At 42.8% G+C, this 22,510-nt stretch overlaps 1 protein-coding gene across 1 annotated transcript in view; it reads left to right on the plus strand.

Moving 5' to 3' along the window:
* Nucleotides 1-15,915, plus strand: part of LOC144510021 (scavenger receptor cysteine-rich type 1 protein M130-like) — a 34,754-nt gene extending 18,839 nt beyond the window's left edge. Inside the window, exons 6-15 of the mRNA XM_078239216.1 lie at nt 1,554-1,868; nt 5,880-6,197; nt 6,281-6,337; nt 6,426-6,743; nt 6,909-6,941; nt 7,128-7,244; nt 8,864-8,971; nt 10,145-10,255; nt 12,215-12,334; nt 15,490-15,915. Coding sequence (XP_078095342.1) covers nt 1,554-1,868; nt 5,880-6,197; nt 6,281-6,337; nt 6,426-6,743; nt 6,909-6,941; nt 7,128-7,244; nt 8,864-8,971; nt 10,145-10,255; nt 12,215-12,334; nt 15,490-15,536 — 1,544 coding nt within the window. The 3' untranslated portion in view covers nt 15,537-15,915. The remainder of the gene's footprint in view (nt 1-1,553; nt 1,869-5,879; nt 6,198-6,280; nt 6,338-6,425; nt 6,744-6,908; nt 6,942-7,127; nt 7,245-8,863; nt 8,972-10,144; nt 10,256-12,214; nt 12,335-15,489) is intronic.
* Nucleotides 15,916-22,510: the final 6,595 nt, after the last annotated feature.

A 22,510-nucleotide genomic window follows, 5' to 3' on the forward strand; every position in this document is an offset into this window, starting at 1 on the left:
TGTCTTCATCAGCAATCTCTGTTCCGTCGTCACCAACTCGAGCTCAGTAATAAGATATGATTGCCCCCTTTAGAGTTATTGCTGCTTTAAATTTTAGTTATCAAATTGACTGTCTCTTTCCAATTATCATTTATAACCACGTTCGCATTTGTCAATATTCAACTGAGTGATCTGTGGGAACAACATTTATATGCATCATTTCTTGAGGAACAGAACAATATGTTCAAATCTCCTGTCAGAGGCAGGTAAGAATGACTGGATCATTTTATAACATATAGAATAGAAACTCATTGAATCCCTACAGTGAAGAAGGAGGCCAGGTGGCCCATCGAGGCTGCTTCGACCACAAGTCGCAACCCAGGCCCCATCCCCACTTAATCTGCACATCTTTGGACTGTGAGAGGAAACCGGAGCACCCGGAGGAAACCAACGCAGACTCGGGGAGGACGCGCAAACTCCACATAGACAGTGACCCAAGTGTTAACCGTTGTGTCACCATGCCGCCCTAATTATGGTCAATATCTTGCAATTTCCACTCTTACTTTGGTCAGATGCCTTGGAATGAATTCATATGTTCAACTGTCTTCTCACCTTTAATATCAGTCAAGCTAACTGATGCGTCTGCTTTTTAAACTTCTACTCAATAAAACTTTCATCTCCCTCAGTTGCACCAATATTGAGCAGCATCTGCTTCCTTGCCAGAAACATATTCAAATATCCGCTTAGCACCTGAGCAATCTTCCCAGGCTCTCGGCGTGCATGTCCATTCTACTCTGCCTTATTCACAATTACTTTATTCATTCGGGGAACCTCTGGAGTTGCTTACGTGCTCCTGTGCGTGTTTGAGGAACGTCCTCATCAGCATCACAGAACCAAAGTGGCCATCTTCGTCTACACATTACCAAAATTGTTCAGCACACTGTAATTTCAAATAACTCTCCTATAAATCAACGTGGGCCTTCTTAAACTCACTGGTTACTCTGACCCCAAGTGATATCACAATACTTCTTCCTGCGGTGCCATCTGCCTTTTGCCAGCTCTCTGCACACACTGTTTTTGTCCCAGTATTGCTTACTGCTTCACAATTCCCTGCTACATTAGTACAAGCCCACTCCAATAGAAATAACAAAGCAATTGATATATCAGTCCCGGCTTTGTTCATCTGCAACACATTGCAAATGCAGTTTCTTTCTCTGCAAAATCTGCTCCAATGTCCCAGGTCACGCCTTCCATCACGCACAATCTCTAAAGCTGCACATTCATTTGTTCAAACCTGTTTTTACGCCCTGCTTGCCAGACTCATCTTATGTTCATTAAACACCACACAAAGGAATGTATCCCTCTTTTAACTCATGCTCTTAATCCAAACATGGAAAAGGAATTCTGGCTTTCAACCTCCCACTTCAGATTAAAGAGATACCTTCGAGTGAAATCATTCACTTTCGCAACAAAGATACAATATTTCATTTAGAATTCTACCCTGTTGGCGGATGTCTTAATATGGCTACATTTGCTAAACTTTAAATATATTAGTGATTTTTTTAATCATGCAGATGCAATTTTCTCATTGCGAGTGTCGAATGGGGGAAGTCGGTGTGATGGACGAGTGGAGATTTACTACAACCACAGCTGGGGCAGAGTGCAGGACAGCCAATGGGATATGAATGACGCGAATGTGACCTGTAGACAGCTGGGCTGTGGCGCAGCGGTAGCGGCCTATAACAACTCAAAGTATGGAGAGGGTGAAGGGCCTGTTTGGGTGAATGATGTCCAATGTGAAGGAAACGAATCACATCTCTGGAACTGCAGCACATTCACAATGAACCCGCATCGCAGTGACAACATCGGCGTCGGGGTTCTGTGCTCAGGTGAGTAAGGAGTTCTGTCTCACTGCAACATACGGAGACATTGCTGGTCTTGCGTTTAGTGGGAAGAAGAGTGAGGTGCTTGCAATTTTCAATATTCACGTCGTTTAACAGGGGCGGTTGATTGCAGATTAAGAGGAGACGTAACAAACTGAAGAACAAACAGCAAGAAAAATTGCGTGGCGCCTTTAGCAACGAATACACTGTTATGTCGCGTTAGACAGTTAATTCAGGTTGACCCAAAAAAGAAATACTGTCACTGTGACACACATATTCATCAGATGGCGAGGAAAAAAGAATAGTGCACCTAAGTATGGGGAAGAGATTCTCCTTACGGAGGAAATCCAAATTTCTGTCTTAATGGTTCTGGGCAATGCCAGGTAGACAGATGTGATGCAAGGTCAAAGTGACCTAAACTGTTAATGTTTTGGATGACATTGTTGACGGGGAAGTGAGATGGAACGATTATATGCACTTGACCAGGACAATGCCAATGTAAAGTTATTTTTCATTGTTGGAGAAGGCAAAGCAGGAAGAGGCTGGGGAAGAGCGTGCAAGGTGTTCACATATGCAAATTGATACACTTCATTGAACAAAATTTGTTTCAATTCAGTACTATGGTGCTTGCCGCATTATCGCTATAAACTGTTTGCCTGTCTGTTCATTTGTCGGTCTGTCTGTCTGTCTGTCTGTCTGTCTATCTATCTATCTATCTATCTATCTATCTATCTATCTATCTATCTATCTATCTATCTATCTATCTATCTATCTATCTATCTATCTATCTATCTATCTATCTATCTATCTATCTATCCATCTATCTATCTGTCTGTCTGTCTGTCTGTCTGCCTGTAGGTCTGTCTGTCTGTCTGTCTGTCTGTCTGTCTGTCTGTCTGTCTGTCTGTCTGTCTGTCTGTCTGTCTGTCTGTCTGTCTATCTATCTATCTATCTATCTATCTATCTATCTATAAGAAGGATGTGGAAGCGCTGGAAAGAGTGCAGAGGAGATTTACCAGGATGCTGCCTGGTTTGGAGTGTCGGTCTTATGAGGAAAGGTTGAGGGAGCTGGGGCTGTTCTCTCTGGAGCGGAGGAGATTGAGGGGAGACTTAATAGAGGTTTATAAAATGATGAAGGGGATAGATCGAGTGAACGTTCAAAGACTATTTCCTCGGGTGGATGGAGCTATTACGAGGGGGCATAACTATAGGGTTCATGGTGGGAGATATAGGAAGGATATCAGAGGTAGGTTCTTCACGCAGAGAGTGGTTGAGTTGTGGAATGGACTGCCTGCAGTGATAGTGGAGTCAGACACTTTAGGAACATTTAAGCGGTTATTGGATAGGCACATGGAGCACACCAGGATGGTAGGGAGTGGGATAGCTTGATCTTGGTTTCAGATGAAGGTCGGCACAACATCGTGGGCCGAAGGGCCTGTTCTGTGCTGTAATGTTCTATGTTCTATGTTCTATGTTCTATCTGCTGTCTATCTATCTGTCTGTCTATCTATCTATCGGTCCATCTGAGTGCCTCTCTATCTATGTATCAATCTCTCTGTCTGTCTGTCTATCCGTCCATTCATCCATCCATCCATCCATCAATCCATCCATCCATCCATCCATCCATCCATCCATCCATCCATCCATCCATCCATCCATCCATCCATCCATCCATCCAACCATCCATTTATCAATCTCTCTCTGTTTCTCTGTCTGTCTGTCTGTCTGTCTGTCTGTCTGTCTGTCTGTCTGTCTGTCTGTCTGTCTATCTATCTATCTATCTATCTATCTATCTATCTATCTATCTATCTATCTATTATCTGCCTGCCTACCTACCTACCTGCCTGCCTACCTGCCTGTCTGGCTATCTGGCTATTTGTCTACCTATCAATATATCTCCGGTCCATCTATCCATTTATCTATCTCTCGCCCTCTCACTGCCTCTACGATCCCCCCCCCCCCCACCCCCCACCCCCACCAGTCATCGGAATACACAGATATTATTCCAATATGTGGATTTAACATTTATGAGATGGAGGTGGCCACTGGGCCATCGAGCCTGCTCTGCTTGCTTACGCTTCTTTACCCTTAGAGGAAGAAAGTTCAATGATTCACGACACTCAGTCAGAGAAAAACAAAACTCCTCAAATCTACATAAATAAGTGTACCATTAATTTTTCAAAATCCTCACATTTCTAGATTCGCCCATATGTGCAAATATCCTCTCCATGACGATATTATATGAAAGCATTGATGAGCCTTCGAGCAGCAAATGCATTGAGTTATTCGTGAAGGTTACTGTCATCTGTCTGCACAGATTCAGTCAGACCCTCTGATCATTTCGAGCAAATCTCTGATTTTACTCATATGCATTAGCGAGTATGGAGAGAACTGGTGAAATGCGCATGATCAAAACGTGCAGAGACAAGGGAAAGAACAAAACGGCATAGAAAGACAGTTCAATTGGAATGTTTATTAAGAACAATTGTAGCTGATGGTGAAATTGTGCACAAAGCATAAAGCCCCAAATATTAAACTGCAAGTCAAAATATCGCTGAAGTCAGGTGCAGGAATATTATAATTATCTGTACTCTCTACAGTCTTCATTTTGGTCATGTCTAGTAAGATGTTCTAACTCATTGATCAATTTAACTGTTAGTGTTGGGGAGAAAGGATTTTCGTTCTGCGCACATTATGCAATATTTGAAATTGAGTGATGAGATATGTATTAGGACTACAGTGTTTTTTCGCTATTTTCTTTGCTGTCAGAACACAAGCAGTTAAGACTTTCGGACGGTGGAAGTTCTTGCGCTGGTCGAGTTGAGATTTATTACAATGACAAATGGGGCTCCATCTGTGATGATTCCTGGGATGCAGCGGATGCTCAAGTGGTTTGTAAACAGTTGGGTTGTGGTGATGCATTGCAACTGCCACTTCCTGCTTCATGTGGACCAGGTATCGGGGCAATTTGGTTGGATGAGTTGGATTGCATCGGGAACGAATCTTTTCTCTGGAATTGTCCCTCAGCTTCATGGGGAAAACATGACTGCTCTCATAAAGAAGATGTCAAGGTCATGTGTTCAGGTAATGGCGATCTCAATCTGTTAATTATCCTAAAAAACTGAGCAAAGTTACAGCAAAAAATATATTTCACTGAATTATTGAGAGAGAGCAGAAATAGAACAGAAACTGCCAATTCGGCCCTCCTCGTTTGCATGCCAAGATACCATTTAATTGGCCCCCTATCTATATTTCTTTGGTTCTTTATTTTCACCCCTACGTACTTTGTTCTTAGATGATTATGCCACATTGAAGAGAGACATAGACTCTGGAAATTTACGTGATGCATGATTCTGTATAAGTGGATGCTTTTTTTCTGATCGCACATTTAACCTGTCATTTACCAAGGAGTATGAAAACTCTTTAATCTTTATTCTGCAATTCCCGATCTGAGACTGATCAGGACAAAATTAATTTGTCATCTACAAACCCATTTTTAAAATGTTTGTTTCCTTGTATTTTTGTGCAGCCTGCATTAGCATTTAATATGCATATCAATTTTCTGTCTGTGATACAGCTTGACATTTTACTTCCGATTGAAGGTCCATCTGGCTCACATTAATGCCAAATAGCAGTGAGGACAGGACCAATCCATGTGAACACTTCATCCCAAATTCTGTAATTCGAAATAACTATTTGTGTTGCAGCCAATAGTCAATCAGTTGTTCTCGCGATCCCCATATTTTGCATTCACTGAACTGAGTCAAAATATGGAACTTTGTTGAATACCATTAGTTAATTCACGCACATCATTTTTACTTCATTTCCCTGGCTGACCCTCCGGTAACATTATCAAATCATCCAAGGAGGAAGATCATACAATTGTTTGTTTAGTAATCCCTTGTCGAATGTTCTTGATGATATAATTAGCTTGCAGCTCTCTTCCTGCTAACTTTCTGAAATAATCTCGGCAAACCTTCTACACAAATGATGAAAAACTGAATTTGTAATCGACAGAGCACAAAGAGTTACGCTTGGTGAATGGCAATCATCGCTGCGAGGGGAGAGTGGAAGTGTTTTACAATGGTGCCTGGGGAACAGTTTGCTCAGAGAACCTGGATCGCCATGATGCAGAAGTGATCTGTAAACAGTTACAGTGCGGCGTCCAAGTTTCCATTGACGATCGCGCTCACCAATTCGGAGAAGGATCCGATCCGATTTGGCTCGATGAGATTGAATGTGGTTCACACGAATCGACAATTTGGCAATGTCTGTCAGACCCGTGGGGCCAACACAACTGTCATCATTGGGAAGACGCAGGTGTTGTCTGTTCAAGTAAGACAGTATGTTTTTCAGTGTTAAGGTGTCATCACAAACATTGATATCTATTTGAATCAGCATGATTCTCTTCTTAACAGAACCCAAAGCAACAGAGGTCGAACGCTACAGTTCAAGGCAGTGCAGTGGTCAAGCAGGTGTTTACTGCTCTTTATTATTTTTACATTGTTGAATTGTGCTCCTGAGTTTTAATATGGATACATTAACGATTGATCTCGTTGACAGATTCTGGGCTAAGTTTGCATCTGGTTGGAGGTAACACTAAGTGTTCCGGCAGAGTGGAGGTACTGTGCAATAATACCTGGGGCATGGTATGTGATGACTCCTGGGATATCGCCGATGCCAATGTTGTATGCAGACAGCTGAATTGTGGCCCGGCACTTCTTGCCTCAGGTGGGGCCATGTTTGGCATGAGTAACACTGCTGTCTGGCTTGATGAGGTGAAGTGCACCGGAAGTGAATCCATTCTGTCTGACTGTACTTCCGCATCTTCAACTCAACCTGATTGTAATCATAAAGAAGCTGCCAATGTGATTTGCTCCGGTAAGTTTACTGCTTAATAAATGATTTTCGTCGCTGTGCGTGGAAGAGTGCGAGGTCATTTTAAAGCTGGATATAACTCTTCGTAAATTTAGAATATAGTTTCTATTTCAAGGAAATTCATAACATTTGATGTATTTTTTTGTGTTATCTATTCCATTGGGCCAGAATTGCCGCAGACACCTTCGTCCACACCTGCAGGTACTTAGAATCAAAACATACTATTCGTATTAACGTCAGTGTTCTTGCTTCTGACGTCTGTCTCCTTGACACTTTCTCGCTGTTGATAATTTCTGAAGATTACATGTGTGGTTTCAGAACTATGGAAACATTAAAAAATATAAGTGGGAGTCGCAGTGTTAAATCATCCTCGAACTTTTCATTCAGGACAGGAAGCGAAAACCACAAACGTCCCAGTCGTAATCTGCATAACCCTGGGGATCATGTTAATCTGTGCATTGATCGCACTACTGTTGGTCCTGCGAAAGAACTCAAAAAGAAAAGGTGAGGCGGAAATCTTTCCCCCGAATTAGCATTGGAGCTCTGATATTGAGTCATTGCCAAGCCAGTCGTCAGCTGATTGGCCAATTCAAGAGAATGTCACTTCTCCTTTTTCGAAAACAATTTTAAGAATCTGAATAAGGTTTTCCTCGTTGGTTTTAATCAACTTAATCGTCCAGTCTTATTATATGACAATTAAAATGTAGAGTTTATTAAATATCCAAATCCAATGTTACAGTTAGTCTGCTCTGGTGAGACACCAGATGGATTTCCTTCTTTTCTGAGGCAGGACGTTCCATTAAACCGTTCGGCTCCTGTGTTCAGTTAATTTTTCGGCAATTAATCTTCCTTTATCCAATGAGTATCCATTCCACTGGTGCAGGTTTTCGGCACTGATTTCAACCTCAAACTTCCTGATCGGGTTCCATCCACCATTCTGAGAAGTAACACTTTTATAGGATTTCCTGCATTTGTCAGTGATTATTCCACCTCATAAGATAACGATTACTGTCACATTCCAACAAACAACGACCTCCTCTTCCATGTACAGAACAAAACTGTTCCCATTCTGATGTGTCACCAACCATCAATAACACACTGTTATTGCAACCTGACACTGCCAGCGGAGATCAAAGTGTCTGCCAGAATTGTCACGTCCGTCACCAATACATTTACTAACATTGAATTAAATCCAACTTTTTTCTTATGTGAGTTCTGCTTTGCTTTACATAAATATATGCATCTATTCAGATATTCCCTCTCTCTCGTACAATGATACAAACAGCAATATGTATAATCACACTCTCATACAAACACATACATATACACACCGACATATTCACTGCCTCACTTGCACGCAGACACATAGACTTTTCTTTCTCTCTTGCTCGCTCTTGCACAGAAACAGCAAAAATACTACTTTTCCTCATGCGCACACATGAACACACTAACTTCACACGCTCAGAGACGCTTCCTTTCACTATCTTTCTCTATCTCTTGCTCGCTCTCGCACAAGCACAAACACACCAATATGAACGCACTTCATCTGTCTCTCAAACAAATATAACATTGCACTGAAACAATATTTCACTTGCACGAAGGCATAAGTTCTGTCTCTCTCTCACTCACTCTCGCACTCTCTCTTATCTTCCAGTCTGCCTCTTTGTGTCTCTCCTCTCTCTCTCTTTCTCGAACTTAAGCAGCAACATACACACTCGCACTCACACTCATACACACGCAAACAGTAACGTAATAACTCTCTCGCACATGCACCATCTCAATCAGTCTAATTTGCTTTCGCTTCGGAACACTAACACCAAAATACACATACCCTCTCGCTCACACATGCTGACTCACTTGGAACATTAGTTCCATGTTTCACGTTTTTCAGTCTCTATGTGGCTTTGATCCACTTTCTCTCTCTCTCTCTCCATTTCTCAATCTCTCTCCCTCCTCCTCTTTTCTCCATCTCACAGACACACAGGAACACATATGCAGCTATGGACCTGCGCAATCAAGCTGAATGTCTTCGTCCATTGGTTACCATTTCATTTGTGATTTCATTCACAAATACAAAAGGTGGCACAATGCAGCAAATGAATGCTCCACCTTCTCTCCAACAGGAGCTTCCAGTGGGCATTGGGGTTCACCGATCGGCTTGTACCAGACAATTTATGAGGAGATTGACAATATTTCGCGTAGAGAAGATTCAATCTATACTCATCGTTCAGGTTTGTATTTTCAGTTTGATATGCACCATGCATTGGACAAGCAGCACTTTCGTCTTAACCCAGTTAAATTTCCCCATATGCAGTAGTGATATCTCAGTGTCCGGGTGCAGACTAAGAAGAATAATGGAAGTTCTGAAAACTGCTACTGTTCATTTTTGCTCAAAGGGAGTTTTATGACACAGTTATTTGTAAGTAGCGACATGCTGTTTGTTAGTATTTCCCGTTCCACAGCCAAATGACTCCCTGAGGTTTCTGAGCCAGTGAACAATGCATAGTGCACACATTCAATGTCATACACTTGCAAAATTGGCTCAGAATTTCCAAAGGCATTTCAACAGACCTACTTTGAATATATTGTTTGCGAATATAATAGTGGAAGACAGATTTAATCGAATTGTTAAACACAGTGATTTGGTATGACAAAAGTAAATAAAAACATTGGTGCAGAATAATGACGCCATCATAAGCAAACAAAATGAAAAGTGATTGTTACCAGATGGATGGGATTTAGAATTAAAGCGGTTACGCAGAACTTCCAACCCAATATTAGTTAGGTTACACGTAGAATATTATCAAAACCGATGTAAAATCACAAGAGTGCAATGATACAACCCAGTTTGACATCAGGAGGGCTGAAGGGTGGAAAACAGATATGATTTGATATTGATTTTCCGACTCGGACGCAGTTTAGCTGACAGACCGTCGAGTATTGCGCCTCGGGTCACTAGTGACGATTCAAAACCTCAGAAAGTACAAGAGATGGTGCGTCCTGAAGCCTGGGAAGTATTCTGCACAAATCAAGTCAATCAAAGGATTTTGGCGTAAGCGGTTATATCTGAAGTTATATTATCTTTTCTGATATATGATAAACTGCCGTTCCTAATGGGATGTACTTTAACCCAGCCAGTTCCAGATCAGCAGCGAAATGTATTGTTTACCTTTATTTGTCCTGATGCAGTGGTGCTGAGTCTTCCGCTTTTCAAAATGAATTCGCACGGTGACTGTTTTCCAAAAATGGTGTCAGGAAGCAAATCTGCCCTCCGGGAGATTATCACATGAATTTATTATGATTTCTACTCAAACATATACAATGTTTCTGTGCTGTGTTCCAATATAGTGTTTCTGGACCGTCAATCTCACCAATGGTCATTCGTTTTATTTTGTTTTTAACAGTTCCTGCTTCCATTGATTCCCTGAATCAGGTGGTGTATTACACCAGGAACCGTTTGAGTGACACGGATCCTGCTTCAGAAAATCCTCAAGGGGACCCCTGCAGTGCTCACGGTGAGTGGATTCTCACTTTCTCGGTGTTGAGCTTCCAATCCCAATTTGAAATTTAAAAAAATGAAATATCAAAAAGTGCAATGATCCAGATAACGGAGAATATTTTATAACGAACGATCGCTGAATGAATTTCATACAGATCGTCCCCAGTTGTAAACAGGTATGTCACATGCAAGTTGTGGTGTGTCGTTCCATGAATTGGGAAGTGAAATGTGCGTGCAATTAAAAATAAATTGGACCTCATCATCACTGGGCTTGACCAAATGTTATTGTCCATCAGCAATTGTCCATGCTTGGCCCTTTTAGAGGGCATTCAAGAGTAGATCTCATTGTTGTGCATCTGGAGTAACATGTATGGCAGTCAAATAAAGGTGGCAAATTTCTGTCGTTCAAGGGACAGCAATGAAGCACGTTATTTTATGGCTGAAAATCACAGAATATCCTCATTCTACTTTTAATTCCAGTAAATTAGTGCAGTCAAATTTCAGTATTTGCCATGTAGTGCTTCGAAACCCATCGATGCCCAATGTGAAGTAATGCATTTTGGAAGATCTAATACAGATAGGAAATACACAGTAAATGGCAGAACCCTTAAGAGTATTGATAGGCAAAGAGATCTGGGTGTACAGGTACACAGGCCACTTAAACTGGCAATGCAGGTGGAGAAGGTAGTCAAGAAGGCATATGGCATGCTTGCCTTCATCGGCCGGGGTGTTGAGATAAAAAATTGGCAAGTCAGGTCACAGCTTTATAGAACCTGAGTTAGGCCGCACTTGGAATATAGTGCTCAATTCTGGTCGCCACACTACCAGAGGGATGTGGTGGCTTTGGAGAGGGTACAGAAAAGATTTACCAGGATGTTGCCTGGCATGGAGGGCATTAGCTATGAGGAGAGGTTGGACAAACTTGGTTTGTTCTTATTGGAGCGACGGAGGTTGAGGGGAGACCTGATAGAAGTCTATAAAATTATGAGAGGTATGGACACAGTGGATAGTCAGAAGCTTTTTCCCAGGGTGGAAGAGTCAAGTACAAGGGCACATAGGTTTAAGGCGCGAGGGGCAAGGTTTAAAAGAGATGTACGAGGCAGATGTTTTACACAGAGAGTGGTGGGCGCCTGGAACTCGTTGCCGGGGGAGGTAGTGGAAGCGGATACGGTAGTGACATTTAAGGGGCGTCTTGAGAAGTAGATGAATGAGATGGGAATAGAGCCATATGGTCCCCGGAATGGTAGGGGGTTTTAGTTAAGTCGGGCAGCATGGTCGTTGCAGGCTTGGAGGGCCGAAGGGCCTTTTCCTGTACTGTAATCTTCTTTGTTCTTTGTTCTTTGACCTTGGGGCTCGACATAATGATTGAGTGATAATATCAATCTGCTAACGTCGCTCGACATTTGCTCTGCCAACTTCAGTTGTTCGCACTGTTGTCTCACAGTGTCAGGGAACCAGGTTCAATTGTGGCTCGGATGCTTGTCTGTGTAGAGTTTACACGTTCTCCCCGTGTTTGCGTGGTTTTCTACCAGGTGCTCCGGTTTCCTTCTGCAGTCCAAAGATGTGCAGTGCAGTTGGATTGGCCATCCTCTATTTTTTCTTAGTGTCCAAAATTGTGGAGATTAGGTGGATTAGCCATAGTCAATATGTCAGGTTCCGGGGAGAGGGAGGGTAAGATGCTCTTTCAGAGAGTTGGCGCAGATTCGATGGGCCGAATGCCTTCCTTATGCTCTATTGAAATTCTCTGATTTCACGACTCATTGGGATCCAGTAAGGATAAAACATGAAATAAAAATACCAAGGCGAATTGCACAACGATTTTCCGTCCTCTAAACTTGAAAGTGAAGATCACAATCGATCAACATTCTCTCTCTGCATTTGCAGAGTGGACTAATATTTTGCCCGTCCATTCTAATTATTAATAATGGAACTCGCTCCAGTGAAGATCATTATTTCCTCCTATGTCCATTTCCAGGTCTGGATGATGATGTTGAGACAGGATCCATTGACTCCCAGCGCAGACACATGCTTCTCGATTGCACTGCTGATGATCATTCAATGCTGACGATTGGTGGTGCCAATGTTTCCACTCTCGGTGAGATAAACCATTGATTATTTCTGCAGCCAAGTGCTCACAGTGGAATATACTGACGCGATGTTGAAATTAATTACATATGGTCACAGCACAGAATGCCATTAAATGTCAGATCCTGCTTTAATTATACAAAATTATATTCCACAACCAATTAGTGGATCCAGAAAGTAGGTGATCCCCTGTTCAGAGTGAGGTATCTCCTTGTTAAGACCGCGAACAGGAAATTCTTCCAGTGCTCATTTTGAGCCTCCTGACCCTGGTGATCCAATCTCCCGTCATCCAGTTGGACAACACATCATGGTCCTGGATGCTCCTTCATTCTGACAGCAACAAAAATCCACCCCTTATATTACTGCCATGGGTATCATGTCTGAGCACCATTTAACACACAGTCTGCTCTTTAGAAATCCAGTAGCTCATTTATCTCTCCCCCCTCCCAGCCCCCCCTCCCCCCCCCACCCCCTTCACCCAGTATGAAACAATCAGGCTTGCTTGCATTCCTCTTTACCGGTTTTAATTTCCAGCTGCCAATTAACAATTACCCCGTGCAGGTTGTAATTATATACGATGCCTGTTTGGATCAGATTGAAACTTGTTGAACATAGAACATAGAACAGTACAGCACAGAACAGGCCCTCCGGCCCACGATGTTGTGCCGAGCTTCGTCTGAAACCCAGATCAAGCTATTTCCTCCCTATCATCCCGAAGTACTCCATGTGCCCATCCAATAGCTTCTTAAATGTTCCTAAAGTTTCTGACACCACTATCACTGCAGGCAATCCATTCCAAACCCCAACCACTCTCTGAGTAAAAAACCTACCTCGGACATCCTTCCTATATCTCCCACCATGAACCCTATAGTTATGCCCCCGAATTACCACTCCATTCACCCGAGGAAATAGTCTTTGAACGTTCACTCTAGCTATCCCCCTCATCATCTTATAAACCTCTATCAAGTCTCCTCTTAACCTCCTCCGCTCCAAAGAGAAAAGCCCAAGTTCCCTCAACCTTTCCTCATAAGACCGACACTCCAAACCAGGCAGCATCCTGGTAAATCTCCGTAGCACTCTTTCCAGTGTCTCCACATCCTTCTTGTAGTGAGGTGACCAGAACTGCACACAATATTCCAAATGTCGTCTCACCAAGGTCCTGTACAGTTGCAGCATAACCCCACGGCTCTTAAACTTAAACCCCCTGTTAATGAAGGCCAACACACTATAGGCCTTCTTCACGGCTCTATCCACTTGAGTGGCAACCTTCAGAGATCTATGGATGTGAACCCCAAGATCTCTCTTCCTCCACATTCTTCAGAACCCTACCTTTGACCCTGTAATCCACATTTAAATTTGTCCTACCAAAATGAATCACCTCCCATTTGTCAGGGTTAAACTCCATTTGCCATTTTTCAGCCCAGCTCTGCATCCTATCTATATCTCTTTGCAGCCTACAACAGCCCTCCACCTCATTCACTACTCCACCAATCTTGGTGTCATCAGCAAATTTACTGATCCACCCTTCAGCCCCCTCCTCCTAGTCATTTATACAAATTACAAACAGCAGAGGACCAAGCACTGATCCCTGTGGCACTCCGCTGGTAACCGGTTTCCAGTCCGAAAATTTTCCATCCAACACCACCTTCTGTCTTCAGTTAGATAACCAGTTACCTATCCAATCGGCGAAACTTCCCCCTATCCCACACATCCTTACTTTCTTCATAAGCCGACCGTGGGGGACTTTATCAAACGCCTTACTAAAATCCATGTATATGACATCAACTGCACGAGCTTCATCAACACACTTAGTTACCTCCTCAAAAAATGCAATCAAATTTGTGAGGCAAGACTTGCCCTTCACAAATCCGTGCTGACTAACCCGGATTGAGCTGCATCTTTCTAAATGGTCGTAAATCCTATCCCTAAGGACCTTTTCCATCAACTTACTGACCACCGAAGTAAGACTAACCGGCCTATAATTACCAGGGTCATTTCTATTCCCTTTCTTAAACAGAGGAACCACATTCGCCACTCTCCAGTCCTCCGGCACCACCCCCGTGGACAGTGAGGACGCAAAGATCAATGCCAAAGGCTCTGCAAACTCATCCCTTGCCTCCCAAAGAATCCTAGGATATATTTCATCAGGCCCAGGGGACTTATCAACTTTCAGTTTATTCAAAATTGCTAGTACATCTTCCCTCCGAACATCTACTTCCTCCAGCCTATCAGCCTGTGACACCATCTCTTCCTCAAAACCATGGCCCCTCTCCTTGGTGAACACCGAAGAAAAGTATTCATTCATCACCTCTCCTATCTCTTCTGACTCCATGCACAAATTCCCACTGCCGTCCTTGACCGGCCCCAGCCTCACACTGGTCTTTCTTTTATTCCTCACATAAGAGTAAAAAGCCTTGGGGTTTTCCTGGATCCGACCCGCGAAGGACTTCTCATGCCCCCTCCGAGCTCTCCTAAGCCCCTTTTTCAGCTCATTTCTTGCTAACTTGTAACCCTCCATCGAGCCAACTGAACCTTGTTTTCTCAACCTAACATACGCTTCCTTCTTCCTCTTGACGAGACATTCCACCTCTTTTGTGAACCATGATTCCCTCACTCGGCCATTTCCTCTCTGCCTGGCAGGGACATACCTATCAAGGACATGCGGTATTTGTTCCTTGAAAAAGTTCCACTTATCATTAGTGCCTTTGCCTGACAATTTTTGTTCCCATCCTATGCTTCCTAATTCCTGCCTGATTGCATCATAATTACTTCTCCCCCAATTGTAAACTATGCCCTGCCGTATGGCCCTCTCCCTCTCCATTGCAATAACAAAAAACACCGAATTGTGGTCTCTATCTCCAAAGTGCTCTCCCACAACCAAATCCAACACTTGGCCCGGCTCATTTCCCATTACTAAATCCAATGTGGCCCCACCTCTTGTCGGCTTATCCACATATTGTGTCAGGAACCCCTCCTGCACACACTGCACAAAAACTGCCCCATCCGAACTATTCGACCTATAAAGGTTCCAATCAATGTTTGGAATGTTAAAGTCCCCCATGACGACTACCCTCTGACTTCCACACCTATCCATAATCTGCTTAGCAATTTCTTGCTAAAGTTCCCTTTCTCTCTCAATCCGTCCTCTCCCCCCGCTCTTTTCAGGTAAAATTGAGCATCAACACCAGGAGGCGCCATCCTCAGACATATGACGCACTTCCAGAAATAGTCTGCGTTGCAAAGAAGAGAAGAAACCAACTGTTCCAACAGTGAGGTCATACCGAAAGTGCTTTTCTTTGCGAATAGTGAACCGAGTTATCTTATTGAATACCACACAACAATGTGTCAAGGTATCTAGATTCTTTTTGAAGGAATATTCTGCATTCAAATCAATAGTTTTATTTCTGAAACTGACTATTTCCCGTCCATTGGGAAAAAAATCATTGAGCTGTACTCCATAGATCTCTGGAAAAAGTGTTGCTTTCAATAACTGACATGAATTCATGAAGTGTTTTTTTCAAACTTAATTTTGTTATCCCTTTATTTTATTATATTTTGTGCTTTTGCCATTAAATATGGATTTGAATAAGCAAATTAATGTTTTATCTCCTCTTATTATACTTGCTATCTTTGATTACTAGCTCAGTAACATCAACAACACAGCACTAATATGATCAGGGAAAGCAACATTGAATGTAGGTAGGCCTTTACTTTCAAAATCAGTAACATCACCCTCACAATTCTACGATGACCACGTGAAGCCTGCCTGAAAGTAAGCCTTTTGTTCCTTCTTCAGTAGCATTGCCATCACAAAACCAAAATAACCAGGGAAAGCAAGGTTGACTGTATTGATGTTGTTACTAACTCAGTAACATCGACATCAAAACACCCAATTTAATCGGGAAAGTGATGTTAAATGTAGGCGTTTGGTTACTAACTCAGTAACATCGGCATCACAACTCCACTATGATCAGGGAAAGAAATTGTTAATGCAGACCTCAGTTTAGAAAGAGAGTAAAATAGCCATCCAAACATTAATGTGATCAGGGAAAGAAAGACTGTTGGCTTTTGGTTAATAACCCACGAAATCGCCATCACAGCACCACATTGATCTCTTAAAGCAAGGTTGAATATAGGAATTTGGTTACTAACTCAGTAACATCATCACCACAGTACCAACAAGATCGCGTAATACAAGCTTGATTATTGTATTTTCTACGTCAGTAACATCACCATTGTAGCACCACAATGACCAGGGAAGCAGTGTTGACATTTGGCCTTTGCTGACTAATTCAGTAACATCGTCATCATAGCACCGCAATGGTCAGGGAAAACAGGGTCGCATTTAAGCCTTTGATTACAAGGTGAGTAACATCGCAATCAGAGCACCATTGTCATCACGGGAATCATGTATGAATGTAGGACTTTGGTTATTAACTCAGTCATAATACCAAAAAGCATCACGATGGTCAGGGGAAGCAAGATTGAATGTATGCCTTTGGATACTGACTCAGTAACATTGACTTGCCATTGCAGCTTCACAATTATTAGGGAAAGTGAGGTTGAAAGGCAGCAATTAGATACTAATTCGGTAACATCACGGTTACATTAACACTATGGCCAGGGAGAGGAACATTGAATGTGGGCATTTGATTCCACATTCAGTAACATCACCGTCATAGCACCACAATGATGTGGGAAAGAAAAGTTGAATGTTGTTCTTTTATTACATATTTAGTAATATTGCCATCATAGCACATATATGATCATGGAATGTAGATCTTTGCTTACTAACCCATTAACGTCGAAATGAGAGCTCCACACTGAGCAGGGAAAACAAGATTGAAAGGAGGCCATTGGCTACTAACTCAGCAAGATCGTCGTTACAGCACTAATATGAACAGGGTAAGCCTTTGTTTATTAGGTGAGTAACATTGCCATTAGAGAATTACAATTGTGATGGAAAACAAGCAGGCCTTTGGTAACTAGTTCAGCAACATTCCATAAAGCACCATTGTATTCTGGGATAGCAAGTTTCCATCTAAACGTTTGGTTAACAACTCAGCAACTTCACCATCACAGAACAAACATGATCACTGAAAGCAAAGTAGAATGTAAGCCTTTGATTAATAACTCAGTAACATCACCATCACAACACCATCTTGATCACGGAAAACAAGGTTCAATGCCATCCTCAACACTGAGCTGGTCTTCGTCCGTTCGGAAGTGTTTTCTTTCATCTGACGGCTGTCGTCTAAACCCTACATATCAAATGAAGTTTTATTTTTACTTTAATTTGGACAGGACTGCGTCCGTTTGTGTCCAGTCCTTGACATGTTTCCCAGACACTGGCAAGTTGTCGAAATATTTAGTGTCAGCACAGCATCATCCACAACTGGTTGGAATGTATTGTTGAAGTTGTACAAGACATTGGTAAGATTACACTTGGAATACTGTATGCAATTCTGGTCGGCCTATTATAGAAAGGATATTATTAAACTAGAAAGAGTGCAGAAAATATTTACTAGGATGCTCCCAGGACTTGAGGGATTGAGTTATAAGGAAAGGCTGGATAGACGGGGACATTTCTCTGAAGCGTAGGAGGCTGAGGGGTGAACTTATAGAGGTCTATAAAATAATCAGGGGCATAGATCATCTCGAGAGTCAATATCTTTTCCCAAAGGTAGTGGAGTCTAAATCAAGAGGGCACAGGTTTAACATGAGAGAGGAGAGCTACAAAAGTGTCCAGACGGGCATTTTTTTCACACAGAGGATAGTGAGTGTCTGGAACAAGCTGTCAGAGGTAGTAGTGGAGGCGGGTACAATTTTGTCTTTTAAAAAGCATTTAGATAGTTACATGGGTACGATGGGTATAGAGGGATATGGGACAAATGCGGGCAATTGGGATTAGCTTAGGGTTTTAAAAATAAAAGGGCGGCATGGACAAGTTGGGCCGAACGGCCTGTTTCCATGCTGTAAATCTCTCTGACTCTATGACTCTCGGAAGCAGAGCACAGACTTCAGGACAACTGTAGACGACTCAGTACAGCAGCATTAGTTATCATGAACCGAGGGTGGAACTCTCGCAGGCAGACTTATACCACCAGTAACAAGGCCCGATGATATATCCGGGCACAGGTAATGGGGGAGGAGGGGGTGGGGGTTGCATTTCTTCTTTAAAAAGTCAGAACAGAGGTTTATGATCAGTCACTACAATGTAGCATCTACCGTAGACATATTGATGGAACCTCAACACCGAAAACCACTGCCAACCCCACTGTCTAGATCTGGGAAAATAGAGAAACAAGCCAGTCTGCACCCTTTCAACACTATGTCACAGACATCGAAATATGTAATAATGTTAGGTTGATTGGCCAGGTTAAAAATTGCCCCTTAGAGTCCTGGGATGTGTAGGTTAGAGGGATTAGCGGGTAGATATGTGGGGGTGGGGCCTGGGTGGGATTGTGGTCGGTGCAGACTCGATGGGCCGAGTGGCCTCCTTCTGCACTGTAGGGTTTCTATGATTCTATGATTTACATTTATTTCAATTAAACTCCATCTGCCATTCGTCAGCTCACTGTCCCAATTGATCAAGATCCCGTTGCCATCAGAGATAATCTTCCTTACTGACCACTATCCCACCAATCTTGGTGTCATCTGCAAACTTACGAACCATGCCTCCTATATTCTCATCCAAATCATTAATATAAATGACAAATAACAGTGTACCCAGCACTGACCTCTGAGGCACACCGCTGGACACATTTCTCCAGATTGAAAAACAACCCTCTACAACCACCCGCTGGCTTCTGTCATCAAGCCAGTCTTGTATCCATTTTGCTACCCCTGCCTGGATCCCGTGAGATTGAACCTGATGCGAGAACCTACCATGTGGTACCTTGTCAAAGGCCTTGCTAAAGTACATGTAGATAGCATCAACTGCACTGTCCTCATCGGCCTTTTTGGTTACCCCTTCAAAAAACTCAATCAAATTTGTGAAACATGGTTTTCCACTCACAAAGCCATGTTGACTATCCCTCATCTGTCCTTGTGTCTGGAAATGCCTGCAGATTATCTCTCTCAAAATACCTTCCAAGAAATTACCCACGACAGATGTGAGGCTCACCGGCCTGTAGTTCCGAAGCAGCCGTTTGCAAACAAAGGCACAACATTTGCCATCTTCCAATCTTCAGGCGCCTCACCTGTCACGATCGATGATTCAAATATCGCTGCGAGATGACCCGCAATTTCCTCCCTAGCCTCACACAATGTCCTGGGATACACTGCATCAGCGCCCTGGGATTGATCTACCTTGATGCGCTTTAAGACAAAACTGGCAACAAGTGAGCTCTCGTCCGGGATTTGAACCTGGGATCTCTCACAAACTCAGTCAGCGAAGCCCCCAAAGTGAGAATCATACCACTAGACAAACGGCGTGATAACTATAAAGGACACGGTGATTAACAACCGGCAAAAGACGCTCAGATGTAGCAAATTTTTCCCTTAAACGGGAGGTAATAATAAACAGTTGTTTGGATTTGTCGATGAATTAGTGTATTTGCGTTTTCCACAGTATCCACCGAGATAGTTACCTCAAAGAAGTTCGAAACGCTCCTCCTCGAAGCACACTTTATCATCTTCTCTCATAATAATACTTTCCATTAACTGTGTGCACTCCACAATTGATCCACGTTTTGCAAAAAAACACGCATCAACAGAGCCTCTGTTCTACTTTAACAAGCAAATCCACGGCATCAACGCATTTTAGGATGTGTTTGTCTGACTGCTTTTCCACTTGCAAATTCAGATACTGAGCCACCAGCGACATATGTTTCAATGAACGTTTTGCCTGCGTTCAGTCTCTGCAAATCATAGCAGACCGCATTGGAAGAAGTGAATATAGATTACCTCCTTTAAAGACGTGAAAGTGAACTTCTCGAACAATTGAGATGAGGTTTGTGCCCTTGCCAGTGAGGAGGAAAACCTCCTGATAAAAAATTGGTTTCACACGTGCATGGCATGCAAATGTGCCTGCTGGAAAGATCAGTAATTTGCTTTATTTTATGTGTTACCTCTATTGGTGCATTGTTTCTTCTTTTGCTACCAACTGAATATATTCTGAACGTTGCTTTCATTTTCCAGCGCATTTGTTGATCTGGTGGGTTATTTTTCTGATTGTTCCCAGCATTTCAATATTAAGCAAGAAGTTTGCTTTCCTTTATTCACATAATAACAAAAATTCAGATCAATTCACATTTACTCATACAATTAATTTCATCTGCCCATGAGCTTAACATGTGAAAAACATCACTGAAGCCTCCTTGAAAACATGTCACAGCTTACATTGTCACTTCTATCTGTGGCTGTTCCTGGGCTGCCTCCAACCTTGCAATTGGCTGATATTTGGAATGTTCCAAAGAGACCGAGTTTCTATACTCGGGGTGATCAAAATTTTTCGAATCTGAGACGTGCCAGAGCATGTAAAGGGTCAGTTTCTCGGACGGGGCAGCGCAAGGGGATCTTCTTACGCAGGATTCGCAACAGTTCTGAACAAGGGTCTGATCTGCCGTTGACCAGATGTTTTTGTTAAACTGGGGATGCCTCGAGATTGCAAAGGAATTGAATCTGGGATCAACTGAACCCACGCGAGCTTCAACCCTTGGAGCAGCAGATGCTGAGAAGTATCTGAAGAAGTATGAGAATTCTATGCATTTGGGAATTTCGAGATTGTGGTTGCTGGAATCTGTTTTGGTCATAATTTTGACAAGGAGCTCATCCAGGGGCCGTTTAGAACTTGTGCAGATTATAATCCCAAAACAGAAGAGGAACTACTGGTGGCCTTGGGGCAGCAAGATGGCAATGTGGTTAGAACTGCTTCCTCACAGTGCCCGGAACACGGGTTCAATTGAAGTTTCAGGTACTGTCTGTGTGGAGTCTGTACGGAGTTCGCCCAGTGTCTACATTTTTTTTCGAGGTGCTTTGGTTTCCTCCCCCAGTCTGAAAGACGTGTTGGTTAGGTGCACTGACCATGCTAAATTACCCCTCACTGGACCCGAACAGTCGCCGGAGTGTGACGACTCGTACATTTTCTCAGTAACTTCATTGCAGTGTTAATCAAGCCCACTTGTAACAGTAATCCATTTTAAAAAAAAAAATGGCGTTCTTAAGGAAGGAAGTTTTGAATCCGTGCAGATTCTGATCCAGGAATGAATGATCACAAAACGGAAGTGCAACTGCCGTTGGTATTGGGATGAATCTGAAGAGTGAAATGTCAATGGCGACATCAGAATTTGTTGACAATCCGGTATGTGGATGTATCTGGTCCAGGAAGGAACTGGAACTAAAAAAGACCGATCAAGAATCCCCAGATGGTCTGCAAATTTGAGATATAAAAGCAGCTGTGAATGTCCAAATATGTGAACGGTCAGCAACCGAGGATGGAGTGAAACTAGGGAGAGCAGGAAAATGGGACGGATGTGGAAACCATTGGGTGCGCGCCTCGGGAGTTTGTGAACTTGGGTACGGTACGAAGCTGAGAAGATTTTTATTCTGAGGTGTTCAGGAATATGAACGTCCAATATTTGGTTGAGGCGGATGGTGGTGTTAATCGCTAATTCCCAGTGTCTTATTGTGGCGTGTTCGCTCTGAGGAGAAAAAAAAGACTGCTACTTATATTAATAGCTGGAAAACGATTTCCTTCAGACACGCAAAGCCTTATTAAAACAAATATAGATATGCCACGGTTATGGTTTGCTCCAAGCTACAATATATGTTTGCTTTTTTTTGGTGCTGAAACCCTCTTCTTGCTGTGTGGCTCGGATGCTGAGAACTGTTTGTAGTAATTTCTGGTTTATTTTTGTTTCTCACTCTCACAGTTAACTTGCTGGCCATTGTTGTGCTATCCCGTTGGAAGTGCGGCCTCTCCACCTGTACCTCTTGCTATCTGGTGGCCATGGCAACAGCGGATCTACTGGTCATCGGCACCGATGTCTTTTGGAGGTGGATCAATATTTATTATTTCCCACTGTCTTTCCTATACATCACTCCAGTGTGTCGAGTCATCCTCGTCCTGACTCGGGAGGCCAAGGACTGTTCTGTCTGGTTCACTGTCACTTTCTCCTTCGATCGATTTGTGGCCATTTGTTGTCGCAAGCTGAAAACGAAATATTGCACCACAAAGACTGCA

Source organism: Mustelus asterias, chromosome 22, assembly GCF_964213995.1.
Source record: "Mustelus asterias chromosome 22, sMusAst1.hap1.1, whole genome shotgun sequence".
NCBI lineage: Eukaryota > Metazoa > Chordata > Chondrichthyes > Carcharhiniformes > Triakidae > Mustelus > Mustelus asterias.